This window comes from Pinus tabuliformis, chromosome 5_1, assembly GCF_031772625.1.
Source record: "Pinus tabuliformis cultivar Carrire ecotype Pingquan chromosome 5_1, CPIR1, whole genome shotgun sequence".
Taxonomy (NCBI): domain Eukaryota; kingdom Viridiplantae; phylum Streptophyta; class Pinopsida; order Pinales; family Pinaceae; genus Pinus; species Pinus tabuliformis.
The window spans coordinates 919,214,226-919,228,994 of record NC_142305.1 but is presented as its reverse complement, the minus strand read 5'-3'; the positions used below and the strand labels follow the sequence as shown (position 1 = coordinate 919,228,994).

The 14,769-nt window shown below is 37.6% G+C and overlaps 1 protein-coding gene across 5 annotated transcripts in view; it reads right to left on the bottom strand.

Annotated features, from left to right (window-relative positions):
* Positions 1–14,769, bottom strand: part of LOC149167796 (uncharacterized) — a 193,673-nt gene that overhangs the window by 92,972 nt on the left and 85,932 nt on the right. Inside the window, exons 1-4 of one of the 5 annotated variants that reach the window (XM_089433161.1) lie at positions 4,405–4,539; positions 4,020–4,142; positions 3,772–3,894; positions 3,352–3,468 (exon numbers count right to left, since the gene is read on the bottom strand). In XM_089433161.1, coding sequence (XP_089289287.1) covers positions 3,352–3,468; positions 3,772–3,894; positions 4,020–4,142; positions 4,405–4,410 — 369 coding nt within the window. In that variant the 5' untranslated portion in view covers positions 4,411–4,539. Of the gene's footprint in view, positions 1–3,351; positions 3,469–3,771; positions 3,895–4,013; positions 4,143–4,404; positions 5,091–5,239; positions 5,314–14,769 lie in introns of those variants that run through there. The other 4 variants (XM_089433162.1, XR_016260963.1, XM_089433163.1 and 1 more) reach the window with 4 other exon arrangements.

Genomic DNA, 14,769 nt, shown 5'->3' with positions numbered 1-14,769 from the left:
GCACTTAAGATTCCTGTGCAGGGTACTTATGCTGTCATAATGAGAGCACAGCTAAGGAGAATGAGGACTAGGTTGTCTGGGTTACTGTGCCACAGTTCTGTAGAGAGATTGAGAGGATACATGCATGCTGAAGCAGCAGTAGGTTTTCCATGGTACTGCACTGCAGTTATGTAGAGAGGGATTGAGAGGGAACATCCATGCCTCCAGCACGCATGTGACAGACTCATCCACTTCCAATTTTATATGTAATGACCCGCCTACAATTATAAACAGAATGTGAATATTAGCATACATACAGGACATCCATATGATAGCTACATATGCATGAACCGCATGTATTGCACTACTATACTTACTGGCTAATATTGAAAAAGTTTAAGTTTAGGTGGATGAATCGATTATCGAAATAAATTCCTAAACTCACCAGAATATAATAAATATACCAAGTGGGGCATTGATATGTGTACCACCCTGATAGAACTATATATATGACTAATCTTTTAAATCAAATATATATATATATATATATATATATATAATGAAGATATAAATTGAAATTAATTAATTTATAATTAATTAAAAGAATTTAATTAAATGTTAAATAAAGTAATTTATTTAAATACATGAATAAAACAACTTTAGAAACTAAAATTTAATAAAATACTAATAAGATCTAAAAGTAAATAAACCATTTCAAATGATTCATTTAAATTAAGAACCGCCTCCATCCAAAAGAAAGAAGGGCCGAGAAGGTAGTAGGAGGATGACAGCAAAGAGAAATAGGAAGCGGTGGAGGAAGGAGACAGACATCAATAAGGTTGGGAGACGATCGAATTACAGATATAAGGGAGTGAAGAAGGCCATTACAGGGAGGAGGAATTACAGAGAGGAAAAATTACAAAGAGGAGGAAATTCATAGAAGGAAGTCTGAGCTCAACTGTTCTTGAAATTTTGGGAACGGGGGCTAGAGTACCTCGAATTTGAAGTACTTTGGAGCTGGGTACTGAAGTTGTGCTCAGTTTGGCAGGGAGGTTTTGGTCGTTTTGGTAACGGGAGCAGGAGCGAGAACCGTGACAGAGCAGAGACATATTCAACCACAGAACCCCAGGGCGATACTCAATAGTAAAATTGGTAAATTCAGTACATATATTGCAGAGTAGTATATTCTGAAAATTGTATTAATTATACCCTGTTAAATCCCCAATTTAGGGTTTCACCAACTGCTTTTAGAACTTTAATATCATTCAAAATTGTCAATTGTGAACTTTGGGTCTCACATTATAACTGCTCTTCCAATTAGCATTCCAGTTTCTGAAGGTATTTTGTTCTCTTTTTTTTGAGCTTGATTTTCAATTTAGAAGTAGGCTATTTTATCTTCAGTTAGTTTTTGGTCTAAAGTTAGATTGAGCGCATGAGATGTGGAAACTTCCAGCTAGAAGGAGGGCACACTTCCCTAGATAGAATTAGATTAGGGTTTTGCTTTTCACATTTTGGAACCCACACAGATGGGCTAATTGTTTTCTTCTTTAGCCTTCCTCATCTATAAAAAGGAATGGTGAACATCGTTATTTTTTCAACATTTCAAGAGCTGTAGCAGTGTACTGTTTTACAAGATTTAATGAAAGGCAGGTTGCAAGTTCGACGGTTAAGTTTTGTACTTTCTACATGATATTTTCAATATGATGTGTTAGTAAATTAGCATATTCGAAATTTGTAGTTGTGATAGTCCTTAAAGTTTTCACTTCTAGCTGTTAGGGTTTCTTGCATGCAAAATCTGCCTACCATTGTCCGAAAATTTTAACACCAAAAAAGAGCAACACCTTGTGTCTTCACTGCCACACCACAAATGTCAATATTCAAAGCAACAATTTAGTATTGAATTGAAAATTCAACAACAATACGCAAAGTCAAGAGTGAAGACATACTACAGGTGAACACCTCAAATCGAATAACAAGATAATAAAAAGATTTAAGAAGGAAAAAAAAACAATGCTTGAAATTTGAGATACTTATGAGCCAATGCAAGGGACTTGGAAACTGCTTACTTAAAAATAACAATAAGCATACAGCTGGTTACTTAAAAATTTATAATAGCAAAAAGCATACAACTGTTTATTTACAAATAGCTGTAAGCACCCCCAGGGGAGCAACTCGATTGGCAATCACCATGATACAAGTCTATGAAATGTGTGGTTTTGGATTCAAATCCCCACTGAAATCCTTGTGGGCCGTGCATTGGGGGCGCACATGGGTTCACCTAGAGGTTTAGTGGTGGAAGTCAAAATCGACCCCGTATAACGTGAGCATGAGCCAGGCCCAGCGGCCAATTCCTCTAGACACAACAAAGAAAAAAAAAAAAAAAAAAACTATAAGCATTCTCCATCACCTTGATCTGCAATAAAAATTAATGTTTCATCCTATCCTCAAGTGTTTGCCATTTCCACTGCCATTTTATTCAACCCACGATCTACAAGAGTGTTTCTTATCTAGTAGCTCAGGGTAAAGAATTGTGTGGATGACATTGGGCAAGTAATTTCAGGATATAGCTGTTCAGAATAACCCCGAGTTTGCTCAGGTTCAATTTTGTGGACCGTCAATGTGAAGACAAAATCACTGATGCAAAACATTCCTTTCACACCCTCACTCTCCTAACAACAAGAGCCCTAATCTATTGATTATGAGTCATGAACAGCTCTTTTACTGCACCCTTGTATACATTGCAGATGTGAAACTAGTTAATGTGAGGTGGCTAAGGAATTTAAAACAGAAGGATCATATTACCACATTTATTATTTTGTTTTAAGCACTGAACCTGAAATGAGATGACAACTCAGCATACAATTCCATAGAAAATCTTCCTGCCATTCAGAAGAATGGAATCTAGATGAGATAAAACATGATAAGTTTATTAATGTCAAACAGATGACCAAAAATAGGTCAATGGTACTGTGTAATACAAGTGTCAATACAAGAGTCAATTGCTTATGAGAGGGAAAAAGGTTTCTTTATTACAAGGAGAGAACAGAGCTTCTCTTTATTTTCATTAATGATATCATTGTGCAGAAATCTGGAAGGTAAGGTAAATGATAATAGATGATTAGATAAACGTTACACAACATGCATATAAAAGTTATATTAAGATTCAAGATGTGGATGTGAAATGAAAGATAAAAAAGGAGCTGATAACTAGAAAGGATTGACCACTGCTGGATGACATAAAAGACAAATTTCACAAGCATATTAACATCTTCAGGGAAAAAATGATGCAGTTTTAGGCTAGGCTACTACAATTTGAAGCACTGCATCTAACAGAAAAGAACCTGAACCTTATAACAAATTGAGTGAACTAACCTTGAACACTTCATTGTCATGATTTTCTGCAGGAATTTTGACTGAACCCCTTTTACGCATCTTCATGTCACTATCAGGTTTTGATCTCATCTGCAAGCATGCCCCTACATGAATAGTCTGTTTCAAGACATCGCAATACCTTCCAGACTAAATGATTTTGTTTCAAGTGCATAAAACTGCAATCTAGTGGTTTTGAAACTACTTATTGAAGACACAATTTCAATATATATGGTCCTGTCAGTGAATACTTGCATAACAAAGAAAAATAATAAAAACATGTTCGACTAGACTGGGCTATAAGTGGAAGTTCTGTAAACCTCAGTAGAATGCAACCCATCATGGAAAGATAACAAAGCAAAAGTAACCAAAATATTTATAGAGAGTTATATAGGTCCAATAGTTTGGCCAGTCTTGTCTTACCTCAAGCAAATTGTTCATAAAGGATACTTGCCTGGGAGGGGGATCCTTAGCAACCACATCAAGTTCATTTGCCAAATTACGGCATGTTTGATCTTTGGGTACAATATTCCTCTTATCAGGTCGCTATGTTAATACAAATCAAGAAAGAAAATGATTCAAACCAAACAAAAGACATCTTCATATCACAAGCAGGTAAAAAGACAATCGAACTTTAATAGCATTTTAGCAACATAAAGGGAAAAAGGTACCTTATTGTGTTTTAACTCGGCCTCCAATTCTGCATTAAGCATTCTCAGATTTTCATTTTCAAGATGTGCAATATCTAACATTGCTGACGTCTTCTTAAGCTCCTCCAGATATCCATCCTCAAACTGCATACCAGCAACACTTATTTATGTTCAATGACATTGCAGAAAAGTAGACATGGCCTAAACTAAACATGGCCGTATGATAATTCACTAAATTCTTAGATGTTAGGTAACTTTAACAAGTCAAAGTGGAAAAGATCCAAAGCAGCAAGAAAGAAATCATCCACAAACTCTACTCTATTCTATTAATGAAAATATGCGTACAACATACTAGCTTATACCAACTTCAATAAACAGAAACATTGCAGCAAAGTGCATGTCATACCAACATCAGTGCATTTGCTTCACTTAAAGTTCTCGGCTTGTGTTAAAATCCTGACCATGAAGACAAAGTTGCTGTTGCACTGGGTACTGCTGAGGAAATTCATTTTTTGCGTCTATATCACTAGTAACATTCTCAGAAGATCTGTGCCTCTCTTTTACTTGAATGTCATTTGCTTCTTTCAACTCATGCATAGCATATTTGAGCCCTTGAGATGATTCATTCTCTCTTGAAATCTTCCAAGCATATTCTTCCAGTACTTTTACATCCCTTGCATATTCTCCCCTCTCAAATTCCATGCCATTTAACTTAAAATCCCTTGCAAGTTTTGCAGTTTTCTGTTCATTCAGTGTCTTGTGTTGCTTCTCAATGCTTTCACAAGCAACTTGAAATTGTTGATCATTGCTTCTCATATGGTTACAATAGTCATCCTCCATCTGTTTCAATTGAACAGAAATAAAATATTTCTCCCCCAACACTGGCGAAAGTTCATTTTCCCTCATAGCATCAATCCTTCCATGGTCGCTCTTTGGTTTCACAATTTCATTACAATGTTTCCTCTCCAATTCTTCTACGGGTTTCTGCAGACCCAGATTCTTTTGCTCCACTTCCAAGGTTTTCTGTGCAATTTGTTGCCCAATCATTCTTATCTTGCTTTTAAGGCTCCGCGCATATTCTTGAGCTTTAGCCTAATAGGTTATAAAGAAAGAGTGAAAGGTGCATCAAGCACTGAAAAATGGTATCCATGTAAAACATATTACCAATTAAAAAAGGTTCTTATACACATTAAACACCAGAATGAAAGAACTTCTCAATTCCTTTTCAAAGAGAAAATCACCTGATCTTCTATATGCCCTAACTTCAAAACCTCAGATCTCATTTCTAGAATTTCCAGATCATCCAGAGCATACTCTGTTACAGAAGGGGGATTCAACAAATAAGTTAAGAGTTCAAGAAAACTCAGCAATGCCAAACATACTGTAAGGTTTAGACAAAGCAAGTAATAACCACGCAATTGAAATCCTTTAATGAAAAATGCAAAGCCTACAAACATTTTGTTATTGATCATATGACAAACTAATTACAAGTTTGGTCAAATTTGGAAAAAATGAAATTCAATAAAAATGCTGTAAACATTGGTGAAATTACTTTCAAACTACGCCTTCAACAAGTCACAAAATCTATTTTATCCATGACATTAACGTTTCTAATTAATATGCCAACTGAATCCAACATATCATAAATATTACTTTAAAATATGACAGGTATTTTGCCAGAAATGGCCAACACATGGAAAAAACATCACTATAAGATGCTATGAATTTTGTAATGAAAAAACGTTTGCAGAAAGAATACACTTAAACAGCTCATAGCTTCATTAAACAATTATGTTGCTGTGTTAAATTGTTTCCGAGTGCTCTTAACAAAATTTACCACTTAGTCTTGAACACAATGTCATTCAAGCTAGTCCAAGAATATGGCTAACTGCATGGCTGTTCTTTGAAGCAATAAGCTTCTATTTCTCTACATAAAACTCCAAATTCCAAAACAGGTCTGACATAATGATATAAAATTTTAGTCAATACCCTCTGTGAAATTTCCATGATTGCAATAAACTGTGATTTTAATCTTCTATCTACTGGAGATTATTTGCCTTCTGAATTTTTAATTCGGCAAATAATGATTAAATCACTATTGCAATCCTCACAAATAAAAATACGCTGCGGAAGATAAAATACGAAACTGAGAAAATAATGCACACACACATAAAAATATGACACCATTATTTTCGGACAAATGTCCCTAAAAAAAGCCCGAAGAGAAAACCAGAGCAGCAGATAAGGGTTTTATTATTGTTCAACAATTTGAGAAAATTACAACTGGTTGCCTTTCACTGGAAAACCTCTAACAATACTGATCTCCTCTAGCAAAATATACTAGAGACTTACTGTCTCCCTCTGCAACTCGATCTAGCCCTCTCTGGAAAACTCACACTTCTCCTACCACTCACACTGCAGCCGAGAAATCCGCACTGCCTCCTCAGATAAAATCACACAGCTTCTGGGAATGCCTTCTTGCAAGTCGTTCTACCTCCTGTAGCTGCTAGGCCCACTCACTCTGCCTCCGGGAAATAGATCCGGCCTCTGGCAACTAAAACATGGTCTCTCCGGCGACTCGCACTGGATAAACTGGCTAACTCGCACTACTATTTTCAGCCTTCTCTGCAAATGAATTTGGCCTCCCTTTCCTGTCACTCTAACACTGGAAAATACTGAGAAAACCTCCTCTGGAATCTTGCTCCCAAATCTCTGTTGAACCCTGCTACTAACTCTCTCCCTAGCTTCAACTGCACCCTTGTTGAATCACTGCAACTAGGTAGTCAAACTGCTCTCTCAATAAACTATCTTTTCTTCCTTCTTTTGTCTCCAACTCCATCGACCTTGCTCTTATAATCCTTTGTTGGGCAACCAACAGCCATGATCACGTCTCAATCAACGACTATGATCATCTTGAATCCATCAATTAACTTTTTTGAAGTCTCTAGAGCAAAATCAACCTCCCTCAATTAATCTGATTTAATTAACCACTTTTCATAAGTTAGACTTAAGAAATATTCAATTATAGGCTAATTAATCTAATTGAGGTAGTTCTAAAGATTTTTTGATGAAATCTTTTTTGGGTTTTGGAAATCTCGTGTTCCTTAGCCTCTTAGACACCATAGAGAGCATAACACTTGTTTATTGCTACCCCAAAAACTAACACCCTCTTGCTCTTAAAGTAAAAAGGCACTGCATACAAGGAGAAAGGTTCATCTTAAAATTTAGTCATTTGAAGAAAGAAAAGGCCACCAAATGATGAGAAGCCATTTACATGGAATAATGACAACGAGAAGATGGCAAATCCAGTCATTATGTGTCATTTCTATCAAATTGGTGAATGAACGATCAAGATACAAACAAAATATGTTAGGTTGAATAAGCGTCTTGAACCTTGTTAAAATTAATTGAACACTCTAATTGTCCAAGAAAATAATGACACTGACAACATGTGAGGTTCTCACAATAGTTAGGCTTGCCATGTGAAAATTTGCTGCAGTGATTGATTTATTTCTCCTACTTATAATAAGTTATTTACCAATGCTTTAATAAATATCAAAATAAATTCAGCTGCAGACTTCACAATTTAAGAACTAAAAATTGAATAGGCAAGAGAAACATCAGCATATAAACAATCACATTGACACACTTGTTTTGGACAATCGTCCCCGGAAAAACCCAATGCAGGAAAACCAGTGCACCAGATCTGAGGGTTTTTATTATTGGCAGTAAATTTCTGAATACAATTTGGATGCCTCAAATAAAATGGCAATCCACTCAGAGAAGATAACTGATAGAAAAATAGTGAGAATTTTCTCACACTAAGTCTGGAGATTTTACACTGGCCCCAGCTCCTGGATGACCCACTACGTAGTCACTGCGTGGCTTTTGCGTGGAGGCTCCCTTTGACTACGTCACCCTAGTTGTTGTTGGTTCTGCTACTGAGAAATTGAGTTTTCTCCTGCCAATCACCCATAGTAATTCCTGGCACTGATATTTGTTGTTCCCCAGCAATTTTGCGTCAACCTCCTCCAGTTGTTGCGCTGTCCCTCCTTGGCACTGCGCTGGCTCTTTGATCCTTCACTTTCTTCTCTGAAGCATATTCACTGGAACTGGAAATCACTTCCTTCCAGTACTGCCTCTGATCCTCATTGCTTGATCACTTGTTCGAATTCCTTAGCAAACCCTGCCCTAGGAATATCGAACTGACTAATCAACTCCCTGTATATCTCAAATGAACCCCAAGCCTCCTTATACTTTTCTCATTGAGACTTCAACAGCCGAGATTAAGTCTCTAATCAACGACTAAGATTAAATCTTGGCTTGGTCCGCTTTCTAGAACATTCTCACCCATATTTTAATTAATACTCATTAATACTTTACTTTTCCTAAGTTTAGACTTAGGATCCCCATTAAAAATATTAATTATTTTAATAAAATACAATCCGGGTGGAATTTCACCAAACAGTTTCTAGGTTCTTTAGAACTCATGTGCATTAGCCACGTTGTCGCACAGATTGTCACGACAATGCTCAAACAGGGGGTTGTCACCTTGATCCCCGATCTCTCTGTTTAAGCCATCTCCCAAGGCTAAGGGGGGTAGACCCTATGGGATGAATGAAGACCAACTGTGGACCAGTTGGGTTGGGAGATATAGCAAGGCAATTTAGCACTTGATTGATTTAGAAATTAATGGACCAGTGCCTTATGGAGTTAATGATTAAAAGATTATTTATCAAATGCTGCAGGGATATGAACTCATTGACAATCATTTATCATCAAATAACTCAAACAAAGATTAATTTTACCAAATGCGAAGTAATCGATAAATGCTCAACGCCTTAACAATATTCCAGCAACCCCCCGGATGCGGGTGTTTAAAGCGATGGGACGGGAGTTGGAAGCTGGCCACATGCCGCTCCACGGGCATCACGTGGCACTCCATGCGAGAGGACGACGAGATCAATCCCGGTTTAATACAAAGGGACGGGGGACGGCAGCAGTGAATGCCCGGAGAGTGCACTCGATCCAGAGCATTGCTGCAGTAATGGCAGATGGGAATTCGAGGTGGGTAGGTGACGATGAAGAGCATATATCCGGTTTGGAGCAGGGAATTTTGGTCGTGTTGCATTTGTCTGGCCTCTCTGCCGTTGAAGCGGTCCCTTCTCAGGCGGTTGGGTATACTGCGGAGCTGGTTCTGGTAATCGACAGTCTGGTTCACTTGGCAGTTTGCAGGGAGTCTCATCTCATTATGGTGAGACCCAGACAGAGGTTGTTGAGCCGTCGTGGTTCTTCCAGAGGCGGGGGTTCGAGCAGACCTGTGAGAGATGAAACGAGGCATTGCTGCCACTGTAATCTGGCAAGCTCCATTGGAGCCATTCCCCTGCACTCTGGCCAACATATGGATGCCGGGGCATCCAGCTCGGCCTCCTTGCCAGCCTTTGGCTCCACTATTTTCAACTTCACCAGCTCTACAGCAAACCCGAGAATTAGTGCTCATGTTTCCATTCTGTTCATCGAGAACCCTCCTGAGGTGGATGATCCCATAGAAGCTCGGGAGCATGGGATGCAGGACTACCATGGGGATGCAGAGCAGGCTCCGACAGCTGAGTTGGAGCAGGAAGAAAAGAGTCGGGCCAACGTCGAGGAAAATTCCAAGCATTCCCAGAATGCTCCTAATGCTACTACTGGGGAAGCGGAAGCGACCTCGCCTACTCATGTTGAGCCGGATTACTACGGCTGGTACCCAATTGTGGAAGAGCAACCGGATGAGCCGAGTGAATAATCACGTCGGCGCCCTTGCTCTACCAGGTCGCTCCAGACTCAGTTGCCGTCTCCTGGTTTGTTGTTGTTTCAGTCAATGTTTTTTTAGGATGTCAAAGCTGTTGGTTTTCTGTGTCAATGATGAAAGTACTTACTGTTTCCCCTGCGTGGGACGACTCGAACAGTTCTTTTTGTCTAAGACCCCTGCGCGGGCTTCCGTCTATGGACAGTCTTGGAACTTCATGGAACCACCCCTGCGAGGGCTTGCTATGAGGAATTATGTCTGGGTCTTTGTCAGTCTAAGTTTTTGTCTATGTCTGGTGCCCCTCGAGGGCAAGAGCATACTGGTCCTACCTGATGTAATTTTGCACTCTGTATATAGTTAATAGATTAGCCTTGTTACCAAGAAAAAAAACAATATTCCAGCAACTAAAAATCAAAAGATTAAATTCTTTAAATAACCACACAATTTTAAATGCTAACCAGTTATCATTTTCATATAGCTAATCTCCAAATGAACATTTGAACATGTTTAACCACATAAAAATGATAGCTATTAATCCCACATCAAAAATCTATTAGCCTTAGCGAAATATACCAAAATTTGAAAACATGACAAAATATGCTAAGACTAAATGCGACACAAAAATAGTTCAAAATTTATATATATATATATATAGATATATATATATATTGTACTTTTTAAATGAAACTGAAAATGTCTAATCTAAAACTGAAACCTAAGTTAAAAATTAAACTAATAAATCAAAAGCTAATGACAATATTAAAAATAAAAAAAAATAAAAAATAAAAACACTAAAGATTAAAACTTTTATGCTTTTTTGGGACTTTTTATAAAAAAAATTATGATTTTTTGATATTATCAAAATTTAAAAAAAATAAATCTAACACCTAATCAAAGAAACTTAAAAGGACCTTTTTATGCCTTTTGAGATTTTTTTTTAATTTATTTTTTTATTTTAAAATCAAAATTTAAACAAAACTAAATCTAATTTTAAAGAAATCTAATTCTAAAATTAAAACAAAAATTTAATGGATCTAAAACTAAAATGAACTAACGGTAACCATAAAAACAAACCCCTCTTTATTCTTTTGGTTTTCTTTATTTTTATATTTTTATGATTTTAAAATTCTAAATTAAAAATTTAAACAAAACTGAAAGAAATCGATCTAAAACTAAACTTTAATTCTAAAATCTAGTGCTAATTTTAATGAGCTCATCTAAATCGAAATTAAATAAAAAATTTAATCAACGCCTATGAAAAACCCCTAATTCTCACCCACGTCGTATAGTTTCAATGATTTATGCGTTGTGCGTGGGCAGGTGCAGGTCCGCGGAGGTTCGATGGTAATATTTGCGTGAGGAGCTATGAAAACCAGTCTGCAGGTGATGCGTGGCTGAGTATGTGAAAGGAACACGCAAAGGTTTGGAGAAGCGGATGGGCGTACACAAAAAAGAATCCACGTTTGTTTTGCTTACTGCTTGCAGGTGCGATGAGGCTTGACGGCGGCTGAAGGACTGGACACAGATCAGAGCGAGGAGCAGCGTGAAGGGGCGAGGATGGGCAGCTTGATGGGAAAGCTTGCGTACAGGCAGCAAGTAGCGGTGATAGTTGAAGGTTCTGAAGAGCAGGTTTGTGTGGGACATGAGGCTGCAGAAGATTAGAGCGGGCTACGTGGAGGCAGCTGCAATGCTGCAGGTGAGGGACGGCACGCGGGTCGAAGAGAATAAGGGTGTGCGCAGAGAAATTGGTAGCATTGGAGCTGTGCGAGGATTTCTTTGTTTTGCAAGTGCGAATGAAGGTGCTGCGATGGGTGAATCTGAAGGACGCAGCATGTAATGGCAGCGTTGAAGGCTGCGTGGGTAATGAGCTGCGTATGGGAGATAGCGTGGGAAGTTAGGATCAATGGGCAAGAAATGCAGTAGGAGAGGCAACGTAAAGGCAATTGGGAGCAAGAAACAGATGGCAGCGATGCGGGGTCTATGAAAATTTCGAAATGCACAGCGAAAATCCCACCAGGCAGCCAGCAACTAAAGAAAATACTTTCTAGAGACCCAATAAAATTATTTGGACCACTCAACTTCAGCTTTGTTGATGAAACCCTCTCAAAGATTTCCACATCTGAAAGTGACTGAAGTTGAAACCCTCGGACAGCAGAACAGTGCCCTTGCACAAACTGGTTGTGAGGCCAAATCTTACCCCCCAGAGCCTAGATCTAGCTTCCAACAAGAATCTCTTCCTGCAACCTGCAAAAACAAAAAAACGAGAGGCAAAATATGCAAGGACAAAACCCAAAAATTAACTAAATAATTACAGTGTTCCCAGATTTTCGACTCTTAAACAGCCAGATTTGTCAATAATCCACAGTAATATTTTCAGAATTTCAGATTTACTATGAGATACTTTAGAAAAACTCTCAAGCATTCAAAGGATAAACTTAAATGATAGACCCAGGATCGAAACTGGCTAGGCTCTTCAAGGAAATGCTTTACAGGAGTTGGCTGGTTCAGCCGAGAACTTCCCCAAACGCCCGTTGATCTTCACAATATAGATTTCCTGCATAGCTCACTTCAACTATCAATAAAGAGGAAAAAACAGTACTAAAATCCAAATCCAATACAGATACCTGCCATTATTTTCAGAAATTTTATCACCATTTAAACACTAGTAAGTGAACAAGATACATGTGTTCAACATCACTCTTCAACAAGCTATTACCAATGGCTAAAATTAAATTTATGCAAAAAAATGAAACAGCTTACAACATTTCAGGAGAGTAACACCAGCAAAATTTCAACCCCAAAGTCTTTCTCTATTGCACAAGAAAAAGATTACAAGAGAGCTTTCTTCAGCACAAGACTCACAGATCGAATGATCTCAAATGACCCCTTAGCACCCTATTTAAAGGAAAAAATCCCAACGGCTAGTTCGAGTGATCCATGTCAAACTAATCTCGACCGTCGATGAGGATCAAAATCCCTTTTAATCTCATCCGTCGAAATTTTAAATGCATTTTAATATATTAAAAAATTAAAACTTTGCATTTATTTTCTCAAAACTTTGACTTATTATTATTTTATTATTTTATTTTATTTTTTAATTTTTTAATTTTTTTCAATTTTTTCAATTTTTTAATTTAATTTATTTATTTATTTATTTTTGGATCCTCAAACTTAGCCTTTGGAAAAATCACCTAGGACCTAGGACTTAGAACTTATGAGGGGATAAAACATTTTCCAACCCTCAAGACACTTTACATCATGACTTTTACAATTTTACATCTCAAGGGGGAAAACCCATTTGACATAGACTCTCATAGACCACCCAATTTTGCGACACAAACATAATCTAGCAGATCAAGCAACTTGTAATAAAATAGCCTAACCAAATAGTTAGGACTATCCCCAAATCACTTTTACATAGATTCGACCTAGCACACTAGGACTCCCTTAAGATTCTAATGACAAAATTCATTCTGGCTTTGGGGTTAAGCTGAAGGAAAACTCTGCCGATCATGGATCGGTGAGACAAAAAACCTTCCGGAACGTATATTATCACTAGAAAATTAGGTTTACCTAGGCAATTTACATACATGACTTAGATCTGCTAAGATTATTTACAAGTTACACATACAGACTGGGTTTACAACATAACATGATCAGGTTGATGATGCTTGTTGAATGGCAAGGACATGTCAATCAAGCGCTATCCCTTTTGCCAAAAAGGGGGTGTACTGCTATGGGTAGTTGACACGTAGTGGTCAACATCTAGCTCTACTTGGGGACATGTTGTTGCACTGTAGGAATGTGAGAATCCAGAATCTGCATCCACGCAACACACAATAAAAAATAAGTGGTGTCCATCCAAAAATCATCATATAGCATTAAACACATGAAAGATATAAGCTCTTCATTTATTAACTATCTAGTAACAAGAAAAGTAAATCTAATCCTAAAACAGCAATAAAATGTTGAAATGGCAAGGAGCAAGGTTAGAAATACAATACAGAGGATGCCCGATGGCAGCAGATATCATCTTTGAAGAACAGCTTGAGCATTTGGCCATTTGCAGGTAGATCAAGCGGTTCGCCATCCAATCTGCTCAACTGGAATGAGTTTGGTCCAGCTATATCTCAAATGATGTACGGTCCCAGCCACAAACTGTCGAACTTCTTATGTTTTCCTGGTTTTTCATTCTTGTGATCCCAAAGAAGTACCATATCTCCAACCTGCAAAGATCTAGATCGAGAGGATTTATCAAAGCTTTTCTTAATGTTAGATTGATTTTTACATATAGTATCAAAAGCTGTCCTACGAGCTTCATCTAACTCCACAATCTGATCTATTCTATTTTGAACAACATCTTTATTAGTAGAAAAACGCTGAAGGAGCTGATACGCTGGCAATTTCAGGTGCACAGGTAAGGTTACATCCAAGCCATAAACTAATTCAAAGGGAGATTTACCAGTAGCTTTCTTTTTAGTGATCCTATCTGCCCATAAAGCATACTTGATTTTGCTATCCCATGATCTCTTATTATCTCCTACTATCTTCTTGATAATGGTTATGAGATTCTTGTTACTTGATTCAGCCAGACCATTACCCTGGGGATAGTAATTTGATGAATAAGATAAGATAATGCCATATTTGAAACAGAAAGATGAAAACTCTGAAGAACTAAAAGCCTTGGCATTATCAGTAGTGATTTTAGCAGGGACACCAAATCTAGTAATGATATTATTTTTAATGAAATCCATAATAACCTTTTCAGTGGCATTCTTAGCAAGAATGGCTTCAACCCATTTAGTGAAATAATCAATAGCAGTCAAAATCCATGAGTAGCCATTGCTAGAATTTTCATGGAACTTCTCGATGAAGTCCAGACCCCAATGCTGAAAAGGTGCCTCTACAATGACAGGTTGCAGGAGCAGCGGAGCAAGCTTATGTTTCCCAGTGAACAATTGACAGGCTTGACAAGTTCTAACA